At 41.5% G+C, this 13,303-nt stretch overlaps 1 protein-coding gene across 1 annotated transcript in view; it reads right to left on the bottom strand.

Annotated features, from left to right (window-relative positions):
* The window catches only part of MAPK1 (mitogen-activated protein kinase 1), a 37,886-nt gene that overhangs the window by 11,620 nt on the left and 12,963 nt on the right, over positions 1 to 13,303 (bottom strand). Inside the window, exons 2-6 of the mRNA XM_066562033.1 lie at positions 9,981 to 10,163; positions 8,767 to 8,956; positions 4,459 to 4,575; positions 2,644 to 2,758; positions 1,968 to 2,099 (exon numbers count right to left, since the gene is read on the bottom strand). Coding sequence (XP_066418130.1) covers positions 1,968 to 2,099; positions 2,644 to 2,758; positions 4,459 to 4,575; positions 8,767 to 8,956; positions 9,981 to 10,163 — 737 coding nt within the window. The remainder of the gene's footprint in view (positions 1 to 1,967; positions 2,100 to 2,643; positions 2,759 to 4,458; positions 4,576 to 8,766; positions 8,957 to 9,980; positions 10,164 to 13,303) is intronic.

Raw genomic sequence — 13,303 nt, 5'->3', positions numbered from 1 at the left:
ACATTTTCCTTTCCCAAGAAGAGAAAAACTGATTACAGCAGCAAGAAGCCCTAAGATATCTGCAGTATCCTAAATTCCATCACATTTTTTTCCTCACCACATCATTTATGAACCAGAATTTTAACAGAGACTTCTTGATGCAGTGCAGCAGCTGCAGCTTCACACCAGGATGAGGAGCACACCTGTGACCTCAGGTCATGGCACAGCCTGGGGAGGGAGGAGGCACCATCCCCATCACCCCACACTGCAGTGAGCTCCTCTGGGTCTGTGCAGCACCCAGCACTGCCCAGGAGACACAGCTGCACTCGAGGGCAGCTCCAAAAGCCTCAGGCCTGCACTGCAACCATCACTGCAGCCATCACTGCAGCCATCACCACTGCAGCCATCACCACTGCAGCCATCACTGCAGCCATCACCACTGCAGCCATCACTGCAGCCATCACCACTGCAGCCATCACCACTGCAGCCATCACCACTGCAGCCATCACCACTGCAGCCATCACCACTGCAGCCATCACCACTGCAGCCATCACCACTGCAGCCATCACCACTGCAGCCATCACCACTGCAGCCATCACCACTGCAGCCATCACCACTGCAGCCATCACTGCAACCATCACCACTGCAGCCATCACTGCAGCCATCACCACTGCAGCCATCACCACTGCAGCCACCACCACTGCAGCCATCACTGCAGCCATCACCACTGCAGCCATCACCACTGCAGCCACCACCACTGCAGCCATCACCACTGCAGCCATCACCACTGCAGCCACCACCACTGCAGCCACCACCACTGCAGCCACCACCACTGCAGCCATCACCACTGCAGCCATCACTGCAGCCATCACCACTGCAGCCATCACCACTGCAGCCATCACTCTGTGCTTGGCTGTGGTTCCCTCACTCAGCCCCAGGCAGGCACCGGGCACAGCGCTGCCCCTGCCTTCAGTGCCAGCCAGCTCCTGAAAGCTGCCCTGGCACAGCTGCCCTGGCACAGCTGCCCTTGGGGTGTCACTGTCAAGGACTGCACCAATGGCACATTCCCCCTCAGCTGAGGTACCAGCACTGCTGCCATCTGAGCTGTCAAAGCCCACAGGGAGGATTCTCACACTGATGAGCACTGCTATAAAAGCAGAATAAATCACTGCTGTTTTCCTCAATGACAGGGATAATCAGCTCCATACAGTTCCATCTGCAGAAATCAGTTTTTACATGGTAATTCAGTACCTGATCATATCCAGTAAGAGTAAATTATCATATCAGTTAAAAAAGAAGTGACTTAGGAATTGTGCTAGAGCAGGTAAAAGAGCACTGTACTGTGAACACAGCCACCCTTAAACTGTACAAAATTGAGTATAAAAGGTAAATTAATAGCTATCTAGCAAAACAAATCACATTTACCCTTTACTAAAGCCTTGTTAAGAAAGGTTAACAATTATTATATTCCTTGCTTTTATAACTTTTGCTCCACACATCCTGAATTTTTTAACCCATTAAATTTTAAGCTTTCATGGAACCTAAGGATCCCACCTGCTGACGAGACCCTGTTTAACCTACAATTGATGCACAGTCTGCAAAACTCTACCCAGGGCAGCAGCAAGCAGCTGCCTCCTACCTGATGCTAGAAACAAAGTTCAAGACTTGTTTGATGCCAGTGTCAAAATCCAGTGCTGATGATCAGCACTTGAATAATGAACTGTGCTTCTAAGGACAGTGACAAGAGTTTGGATCTCACATGTCAGTTAAAGACCAAACTCCACAACAGTAATCTTAGAGTTACTAAAATTGCATTAAAAAGATAAACTAGTGTGAGGGCTTTGTGCTGGTTTATGCTTTTATAATAGATTAACAGTGCTATTTTAAGGCACTTGCATGTTCTATTTCCAATATAAAGATAAATTCTTAGGTTATAGAAACTCCCATCCTGCCATTACTTTGATACAAAGTAATAGAGTATAAAATACCTTTGGGGTCAGCATTTGGAAACAGCCTGTTCCATGGTACCTTATTTTTGTGTGGTAGAGAAAGCAAGTAGTTTCTGGCCTTTAAATTTATTATACAATTCAAATCTTCTTGGGAAGGGGATCCAAGTATACCTAAAAAATATGAATACAAGCAATAGTGCATTCTGTGAAAATCATATTAACACAGCTGTATCATATCTGCTAAAACTCAGTATTAAAACTGCTGGGAAGGAGATTTCAGACCAAATGTTTTAAGGATAGAGAATACCTGAGTAGTTTTTAGAAACTTTTACTAAAAACCATTTGTTAAATAAATAAATGGATCTGAGTTTTCTAATGATGTGTAATCTCTCAGAAAGATCCCAGTAAGTGGTGTACCTAAAGAAAGTTTTAAAAAATTGTCCTGGACCTAATAATAGATGAGCTTTTAATTTATTTTTTTAAATTTTGTTTTAAAAATATATCTGCTGATGTAGTAAATAAATTGCTAAGTATTCTCCAGTTGTCCCCAAAACAATGATTACCTGTAGCAATTGCTGCAAAAATAACGAGAGGGGAGAGCAGACACACCTGCAGATCCACACCCTACCCAGTGGCCCACTGGAGAAAGACCAGCCCAGCTGGCAGAAACGATGGAGAGGCAGATGTGGAAATGCTGCTTTTCCATAAAGCTTACCAAGGATATGGTTAAGTTGGTCAAGGTAGTGTTTTCCTGGGAAGATGGGTCTGTTGGAGAGCATCTCTGCCAGAATGCAGCCCACTGACCAGATGTCAATAGACTTGGTGTAACCCTGCAAGTGAAGCAGAAGCACATTTTTGTCAAATTTTTGTATAATAGCAGCAAGTGTTACTTTAGTAAAGTGTCAAAGTGCACACAAATCATCTTTTTCTTTGTTAGATGAGTCCTGCTTGCTCATGCTGTTTGGTTTCTCTGTACAAATGAAATAATTAAGAACCATATATCAAAACACTATTTTGAAGGGGTAGCAAGAACTGAAGTCTCCAAGAGACAATTTTCAAAAAGGATTTTTTAAGTTTAGCTAAATTTGTTACCAACTGCAAATTGTTGAGATTCCCTAATTTTATAACCAATTTAAACTAAAACATTTTGGAAACCAGGTATTCTGAATTGCACAGCCCCTGACAGAGTGCTGAACACGTGTCAAAGAGCTGTCCCTGAGGGGATCTAAGCTGCACTCCAGGACCAGGCCTTTGGCAAAGGGGGAAATGGCCAAACCAATGGCTGCTGCTTGGCTGCTCTGTCCAACACCACAGGCAGGAGGAGGTGAAGATGCTGGGAGCAGAGCACAGCAGTCCCTGGGGTATAACAGGAATGGAACAGAGGGATATCCCCATGGATGGCCAACCCGCGCCATCCCCAGGAAAAGGCACAGCGGTGACACCCGTCAGAGACAGAGCCCCACCGTGCCTGCCCTGCTGCCACTGCCCCTCCCCTGGGAAGGCTCTGTCCCCACTGACCCCACTGTCCCCACAGCCACTGGGCTCCAGCTCCTCAGGATTCATCCCTTCACCATTTGTGTTCAAGGTGCCAGAATCATAAAAGGAATCACACATTAAACCAGGAACTTTTAACCTGACCACCTCTTACAAACACAAAATATATTTGATGTGATACCTTTGATAAATAGATATGGGGATAGCCCAGTGTTGTGGCCTCAATGAGGGTTTAAAATACAAGATGTGAGTTTAAAATGCAAGAAGCTGAAGGAAAACACACTTAATTGGTCAGATCTCTATTTGCTTGGACATGCTACTGATGCACCAAAACACACCCACCAACTGGAAAAGCTGCAAATCCTACAGGAACAACAGCTGTCCCAGGATATCAAATACAGCTCCAGGTGTCACTCGGGTGCTTTGCTAACAGGTGTCTGGCTGTGGGAGTGAACACAGGGGTTCTAAAGGACACCCCCCACCCACACAAGGATTGGATGCACCTTAAAACAGCCACAGAACACAACAGTAATTCCAAATACATAAAAACCAAAGGAATGATTTCATGAAGACTATGGGAATGCAATTAAGACTGACACATAAGAAGGATCACATGCCTTCATTCAGAATCAGATTCACCCTCATTATACATTCTAAACCTAAATTAAGATGTCAAGATGACATTAAGGCAACATTTGCAGCCTCGATGGAGGCAGCAGCAGAATGCTCATTCCTAGCACTCCTGTCCTGCTCAGTGGCACAGCAGGTGATGGAAGCAGCCTCGTGACTGGCAAGGAACTGGAGGTGTGGGAAGTTGAGCACGTGATTTCTCAGTTCTAGTACCCAGTAATTGATTCTGGAATCACAATTTATTTCAAGCCAGCAGCTCTACTGGAAACCATGCCCACTTCTCCCCAAGACTGTGCGTGCGTTCTGATCCTAAAAACACACAAGGGCTCGCTGTTCCAAGCACAGTTGGAGCTCACAAGGGAAAAAGCAGCAACAGCAGCACCCCAGCAGCTCCCTGTGGCCTTACCTTAGAATTCAGCATGATTTCAGGAGCCCTGTACCAACGTGTGGCCACATACTCTGTCAGGAATCCTGTGTGATCATGGTCGGGATCCGCAACGCGAGCCAATCCAAAGTCACAAATCTGGTTTTAGAGAATAGGAAAAAAAAAGCACATTAGACACATTTCCAACACTACAACATTACTGATTCACCATTTCCCAATCACTGTAACACCCACAAATGCAGAGATGGCAACCTATGCTTTTAGAAAAGTTACTGCACAAAGGTGAAGAAAAATGTTTTGGATCAATTATAAAGAATATCCAACTGCCATTCAGGACCAGTAAGAATAAGTAAAAAAAAGAAACAGTTCACAATTTATGCTGCACTACAGGCTTGCTTACAGCACCTTTGCCAAACAGGCAAAGATACACTACTCCAACCTCTCAGAAACTCACCAGAAAACAAAAAGAATAGCAATTAAGACTTTCAGAAAACCTAATTAGCAACCAACACATTTGTAACCAAGTTCAACACCCAATTTTACAAAAGCTATCATCATAATTGCATTTTTGCATAAGAAACAACCTATCCAATCATGTGATAATGGTAGGCTGAAGAGATTATGGGCTGTTGAAGGAAGCATAAGCCTAAAAGACAAAAAAAAATCCCCCCAAAAGAAAACACAAGCAAGAAAATATTTCTCAACCCCTTATAAGGAAAATAGTTTTATCTAACTATGAAAAGAAAAACAAACACCAATTTAGACTAGTGAGTTCAGCAAAAAGAAAAAGGTGGTTTTAGTTATGCTCCTGTAAGGAGGCTCCATGGTTTTCAGAGCTATTTACTGTCTAGAGAGAAATTAAGCAAATTGAAAATGTGAAGACAGACTGCTGTAGAGCAGAGCAGATGTTCCTTTCTTACTGTCCCAAAGGTCAATGGCAAGGTTGTTGAGTGGCACATTAGACACATTCGCAAGCTTCTGCTGCCCCCCAAAAAATAGCAGGTTATGATTGCCACACAAAGTGTATTTCCATGAAAGAATACATAGTTTCAGGAAAACCAGGCATCAAATGCAGGAGTGGCAAGCACTGGGAGGTTCCTCTGCTACATTTGTTTTATAATATTTACTCTTAGCTAGTTAATTGTGTACAGTGATTATATTGAAAATGTGAAGTGAAAATAGGCTGTAGTCAACAAAGTCAGTAATGGAAAATCCTACCACAACCACAGAAACCTCACTTTGCCCTGGCAGATATTTCTCAACTTTCCTGTAGGGACACCCTGTCAGTGAAATACTGATAGATCAGTTAGGGAAGAAATACTTCACCTGACTAAAAGCTGCATCTGAAAGACAAGACTCACAGCTGACTGTTACACAGGGGGTCTGAAGGAAAGGCAATGATGAATGTCATAAGCCCAGCTGTGTCCCATTACTTTAGCTACATATTCAAAAAATAAACTCAGCTCCCTGAATCCTTAGAAAACAACCCCAAAAAGAACCTTTCTAAAGCATGGCAAGGTTCTCCCAGGCTACAGGAACAGAGCAGCTGCCTTGTGTGCAATTAGCTTGCATAAAGAGACTCAGTACAAATAATCAGAAGAACCTCCTCTAAAGACAGAAATGAAGAAACTGTAGAGGACAGCTTAGAGACGTCAGAAAATAATTATGCAGCAGGCAAAATTGTTGTAATCTCTTCCTCCTAACCTTGAAAAAGCTAGATAAGATTACAGGCAAAGGGACTTGTGCAGAATTTCAGTATTACACAAAAGCAAAGCACTAGGGTTTGTCACATTAAAACAAAAGAAGAAAGACACTCTCTGGTCCACAGTGAAAAAGCAAGAACTGAATTACAGAAGATGGCTCTGAATCTCTCAACTCAAGTAGAAAAATGCTCACGGGATGGAAAGGAAGAATAATGACAAAGAGAGCTCATTAAAATGACAAAAAGCCTCTGCTGACTGGAGCAGAAACAGGTTAAGCAGAAAAGCAGAAACACCATTAGTGAGAAAGACTTCAAGGCTGAAGCTGCAAGGAAGAGGTTTTGGCTGCCAGGAGTGACAGGGACGCTGGAGGTGCAGGCTCTGCCGGGCACAGCTCTGGCTGCAGCTGGGAGGGCAGACCCCGCTCACCCTGTGCCCAAAGGACACCCAGAGAGCAGCTGCCCTGCTCCAGGGGCTCTGGGGCCGCTGCCCATCAAATGATGATGCACAGCAGGCAAAGCACAAGGAGTTGCTTTTTAGGCTTCTCCACGTGAATGAAAACAATGACAAAAATAAAAGAAATAATCTGAGAGCAATATAATAACAGGCAAATTTTCTTGGCATTTTCACTAAGTCATAGCAGAGAATAAAAAACTACATAATGAAAGACTCAGGTATGTCAGTCAGCACTTCATGCCTTGGAGAGACAGAACAGATGCTAGTGAGACAGAAGAAATTACTTCCCTGCTAAATAAATTTTAAAATAATAAATAAAACCAGCATCCTATCTATATATTTAGCTTCCACTTCTTGAAAACAATGTTCTTGCAATCAGTATCAGAGTTTTTTAAACAGAGATGGCTTAAAATTGGATGAAGCTATCAAGCAGATGGGAAGATTTAGGAGGATCATGTACATGCAACCATCTACTAAGCAAACGAAATGACACCAAGAGTACTACAAATATACTGAAATAGCTGCAGTTGTATTGCTGAGTAGCCTGTGCCTCTGTGTATTTGTACAAAAGGAAACAGAAAAATTAAGTTTAATTGTTACTGATAAGATGGTGGTTCAAACAGTTGCATCTCCTGAGTAACTGGTAAAATCATGAAACACTAACTTGCAGTTTTCCTTTAAAAAAATCCCTCTCTCATCACCTTTTCATGCCTGCTGCAGTAGGTAACAATTCTTGGTCATTTAATAATTGTGGGTGTTCATTATATAGACAGAATTGATGATGTAGCCAGTCTTTAGAATGGACCAGCATACAGACAGCAAGGAACTGTGTGACACTCTTGGAATTGTGACAAACCTGTACAGCTCACAACTGGTTCACCCTTTGAAGAGGGTATTTTTGTTTTGTGGTTTGTTTATTGAGAAAGTTAGAGCTACACTAAAAATCAAAGGGTAATTAGGAGCAACACAGTATTCAACAAACACAGTTGTACCACCTGGGATCAAGAACTGTAAACTCAGAAATTCCACTCCATCAGTGGCCAGCAGCAAATACATGAAATATATACATTATATTTATATAGACCATGAAAAGGGAAACAAATTCCAATGCCTCTCCCATCTTCCATGGATCTGCCACTGTGGGACTCTAAACCACAGGGAGCACTCAATGAGGGTTTTTTCTGCTAACTTGCTTGGAGGTTTTTTAAAAACTGCAATATCTAGAGTGCTCTGTGATACCAAATTCCACAGCTTAACAATGCTGCAAGTAAACTTCACCTGCTCCTTTCCTCCCTCACAGCCTTTTCAGTAGGTACAGACAGTGAGCACAGCTGCTCCCCAGTCACCATCCCTGTGCCACTGCCAACGTTATCAGTGTTGGCAAATCCTACTGGATTCCTCTGCTCCTCATGCAGCATCTCCCAGCAGAGGAGACCCAGGCTAAATAGCCCTTTGTGTTATAGAGCGCAGTACTTTGAAATCCTGCTCTCCTCATATCACTGGGAGAAATGCAATAACTACCATCACAGGCTCAAAACAAGTGAAAGGTAGAGAATGGCATGTTTTCAGTTTATTCTCTATTTCTGTTCTATTTCTTCACACTTGGTTTGCTTTACTGAATGTCACTAAGCATTGAGCTGACATTTTCCAAGAATCATAACAGCTCTAAGCTCATCCTTCTGTAGTATTAACGAGTACAGAGCTGATCACTGGCAATGCAAATTAGGAACATTCCCTCCCTAAGTAATTGCCATGCATTTAATCAGCACTGAATCTCACATGCTGCTTTAGCTGCCCACTAATATGAAATCCTTTTCCAACAACAAAACATTACCAGTGTAAACAGAGAAACCAAATCTTGAAACATACACAGTTCTGAGTTTACTTTTGAGGTAAACATGATGCTGCTTCAGATCAGTATTTTCACCCAGCTTTCAAAGAGGCTGTTTCCAAGTCAGCCTCCAGATGGAAACAGTGATGCACTCATTACAGCAGTCTAACAGATTCTTAGTCACTCAAATCTTGATAATTATTTTATCAAACCAAATAATGTTTTGGCAATCTTTCCAGGACAAAAATCACATTGATACCCAGTAAAAACACCACATTCGTGGTTACAGCAGTTTGTTTGTGAAAACCATGTCAGGAAAATCTGTAAGAAATTTCCACTCACCTTGAGATCACATGTGGTGTTAAGCAGCAGATTGGAAGGTTTGAGGTCACGGTGAAGCACATTGGCTGAGTGGATATACTTTAACCCTCTCAGAATCTGGTAAAGGAAGTAACAAATGTGGTCATTGCTGAGGTGTTGAGTCTTTAGGAGCTTGTAAAGATCTGTCTCCATAAGATCTTGCACAATGTATCTGTGAGGTATTAGATGTAAGGCAGCAAAAAATCTCGGTGTCATATCAGATATCAACGTACAGTACCCAAGGGAACTTCTAGAACATCTTTTCTCTCTTATTTGTATGTTTGATGACAATTATGACATTGTGTAGCTGATTCTTGCTTTAGAAGCTTGGAATCCAATCAATCCTGTTACATGATGCAGCCCTTTATAGAATAAAAAGGCACCAGCATGTGATCCTCTCAAATTAATCATCATAAACCTCTATTTGTTCATAGTAGAGCTTGACTTTTATTGGAATCTCAATTTCATCTGATTCCTATCCTGCTTGCCAAGAAACAAAGGGTGTTTTTTTGGTTAATGAGTAATAAGCTTCCAAGATACTTGTTTGCAATTGCATAAAAGCAGGAATGTAGAAGATCTCATCATTTCTGATAAATTTTCTCTATCATCTCCCCACTTTAAAAATTCATCTGCTCTTCTCTATACATATTTATTATGGTACATTGAACACAACAGTCCTCCTCTTACCAAAACTAAATCCCAATGTACTCATTCAGATTTTTTTTAATAAGATTGTAATGAAAATTAAAAGAAGGGGTTTTTTGTTTTTTTTTCTTCAACAGGAATGAGTTAAGTAAAATTTTCGTCCCCCGTAATTCAAGAACATTTGAGACAATTATAGCAGAGTCTGGACATTTGACTTTCTCATCAAAGCAACCAGTTGTAACAGCAGCTCAACTAAGAGCAAATATAGTTTTAGAATTATGTGACCAAACTAATTCTTCTCTAGAATGTTGAGTTCTTTGCCTTGGAAGATAAAAATTATTCCCTCTTCCTGGAAAAGAAAGAATTAAACTAGTGCTCATCTACATCAAAACTATAAACCAATCAAATACTATTAACTTCCCTTTTGATTTACAATAATAGAAGCCAACTTTTATTAATATTTAGGAAGGAAGAGGATGAAGGGGAAGAAACAATCAAAAGAGAGGAGGCAACCATTACTAATGATGCCAAAAAACACTTTGAAAGGATACACATCTTTCATCTGTTCAATAGTTGGAGCTCTGATAATGTCATTTATTCCAATAATATTCTCATGCCTGAAGCGCAGCAGGATCTTGATCTCTCTCAGAGTTCTCTGGCAGTATGTCTGGTGCTCAAAAGGACTGATTTTCTTTATAGCAACTCGAACTTTGTTGACGTTATCATAAGCAGAACTAGAAGAGAATCAATAACATCAATTACAAGGAACATTAAATTAATTAAATTCAGAAAGAAAGAACGTGAATTCATTTAATACAGGGGTGGTGCATTTTGTTTACATTTATTTTTATCACATGGGGAGAGGTGACAGTGACACATCTTTTAGTTTGGTGAACTGACAAAACACTGCTGTTCTTTCACCAGCCTATTTGGGTCTCTACCCATTGGCTTTCCCAGCTGACTTGGAGTCTCTGATTCATGGGTCCTGCACAAAGGGAAAGGTATTTGGTCTTTGTCCTCTTTATCAGCCTGTGCAACAACCAAGTCTGAGGTTTTTTCTATATGCTGCAATCATCGGAAGTTTGAGAAAGTTCATCTAGAGTTAACCCATTCACTTTGGGGTGCAGAAAAACCTTCAGAAATCATCTCTTAAGCAGCAAAATACCACATCCTGTGTCCAGCTCCCACAAGTAAGAGCAGTTGTCACAATCTTTCATGCTTCTATCAATCTACACTGTCAGCACCTCCACAACAGACATGGAAGAACAGAAGGGATGGCGAATTTGTGACAGCACCTTGCCAAGTGCAATTCCAAAGGGAAGCAGAGTCTGAGGAAAGAAAGCTGTATCAGGTACATACATGGAGTGGAAGCAGGCAGCAGCACAATGAGGATCACAGAGACTGTGAGCCACGGTAAGGAACTCACTGCCTCCTACATTTCCATGACTCTTTCCAGGAGCTCAAAACTCCATTCCCAGCTACACCAATAAATAGGCTCAATAAATAGTATCTCTGTTCAACATGCCTACACATTCCTGAAGAATATCACAGCCTGAGTCTAATTAAAAGTCTCAGTAAAAGCTGAGACTTGATTTTCTGAATATCATACCTGATTTTCTAAATTCTGGACTATGAATCCTAACAAGTTTTAGTATGTTTTCTATGGTCTTGTTTACAAAGATGACAAAGCATCTCATTATCATAACCTCTACTGTATTAGAAGTATATGTTAATTTAATTAATTAAAATTTAGATGTGTTTATATGAGTCTTGTCCCTACTCAAGCCCGCTACTGAATTATTAGGAAATTAAAAAATAATCAAGCCTATATTCCATGCATTTCTGTTAGCCTCAACTATTTAATATAAAATTAGCCATAACTAGCCAAGGAGGCTTTACATCCTACCAGTTTTCTATAACTGAGTCCCAGAACTTTCTTTGATACACTTTTATTTTGCCTTACTCTGCTGAGATGTCCAGGTACGTGGTGACCAGGTAAAGCAGAGTAACATGCAAAAATCCAATTAGAAAAGGAGACCTTCGAGGAATTCAAATACCTGGCCACATCAAGGCTCTCTGACAGCTAAGCAGAAATATGGTGTAACAAGGTGTTTTTGAGATGGTACTGTCATCACTGGATGCAAAACTGCTTAAAATTTCTCACTTTCATTATTCAAATGGGCATATAGTTCAGTCAATTAGGGTCATCAGGAAGATCTTCATACAGCACATGCAGTTACACATGTAACTGTAACATCCTTTTTGCACGGTTTTCCCACTCAATCCCTTTGACCTGCCTGCATCCCCAACCCTGGCCTGTACCCACAGACAGCACCATTTATTTGCCTCTAGAAACACTGAACTCAAATGCTCCATGGGGAGCTTTGAAATGCCACATGCTGAGCAAGTATTCATTACAACTGTTGCTGCTGCATATGTATAGATAACACATTAGCAGTTCCTCAGTCCCAAAATAGATAATAACCAAGTGCTGTAAGTGGAACTTGGCATTGCCTCCAAGAGCACTTGGGCTCCAGTAATTTTCTTAGCTCATCACCTGTGGTGTTTACAATAGACCAGTGAGGTCTGTCACAAGCAGAAAACAAAACCAGAAATAACCCTGAAGCAGGAACAACCTGGATTTGGGGAAGAAATGAAAGAATCCTATGGGCCATTTCATCATTATAAACAAACCTCCTGCCTCCTCCTCTGTACTGACCTGAGCATTTTTTCTGCCACAATGCAGAATCTTACTTCCTTTCAAAGAACTGGACAGCAGCAGCTATGCAGACCACAAAAAGGCAAAATGCCAATATTTACCCATTGATGCTGCTTAAATAAAAGCTCCTTAAAAGTCTCTTAAAATATTTGATAAATCAGTTATTGCTTCACAAGGGTTGCTTATTGATGGAAAATACATTATTTTTCCTTGTACAGATTAAATGAACATGAATTCATCAATTAAACACACCAAGATTTCCTCTCTTGTAGCTGTTTCCCCTACAGTCCTAAGCATTTCTAAGCAAAAGGTTTATGCTGTCATTTAGAAAAGGATGGCTAATTTTGCTTTCTGATGGTGCAACTATAATACACCTGGTTCACTGAGGAAAAAAGCTGCATATTTGGAATAAAGATGCAATCAGCTTCCTCTCCAGGGTACCTTCCCCATACAGTCATCACTAGCGCAGCTAAGCTTCCATTGCCTCAGCTGAGGGGAGCAAAACTGAAATATTGTCTAGTGGGAACATTAAAAGGGTCACTGGGTTTATTCTGGTGTCACACTTTTTGAAATATAAGCCTTTCTGTAACTTGATTAAACATCCAAGAGATTATCTCAACTTCTGTGAGCAAGAAGCTAATCATACAAGCAGTCACTTACTGGTGCATAATATTTTAAATGTCATGCATAATGCAGGTACATTGAGAATCTGTATTATCTAGTTAACACCATTTCACATTCTCAGCCACAGCCCTTAAAGCACATATTGCTTAAGTAAACTCTGTGACCCTTTAAAAATGCTTTCTCGATTTGACACGTGCTATAGGAAAGTGTAAAAGCTGCACAATGGGCTGAACTTTAGTGGAACTGAAGTGTCAGGCTACAGCCAGACCCCATTTGGCCTATGAAGCCCTATGGAAATAACTGCCTGACTATGCAGGAAACCCCTGACATTCCCAGAACGGGCTCCTTTGGAAGGCAGACTGAGCCACCTCCCAAGCTTTCCCTCCATCCCACCGTTCACTTCCTGCCACCAGCAGCAGATTGACACTCCTGCCCAGAGCTCTGCTGCAGAAATGTGCTGCTCAGAGCGTGCATTCCAGTAGCTCAAACAAAACCCCCCTGAAGGAGCAATGCAGGTCCTGGTGCATCTCC

This window comes from Molothrus aeneus, chromosome 18 (genome assembly GCF_037042795.1).
Source record: "Molothrus aeneus isolate 106 chromosome 18, BPBGC_Maene_1.0, whole genome shotgun sequence".
In the NCBI taxonomy this organism is placed as follows: domain Eukaryota; kingdom Metazoa; phylum Chordata; class Aves; order Passeriformes; family Icteridae; genus Molothrus; species Molothrus aeneus.
Note: the sequence above shows the minus strand (reverse complement) of the source record. Positions and strands in the feature narration are given on the sequence as shown.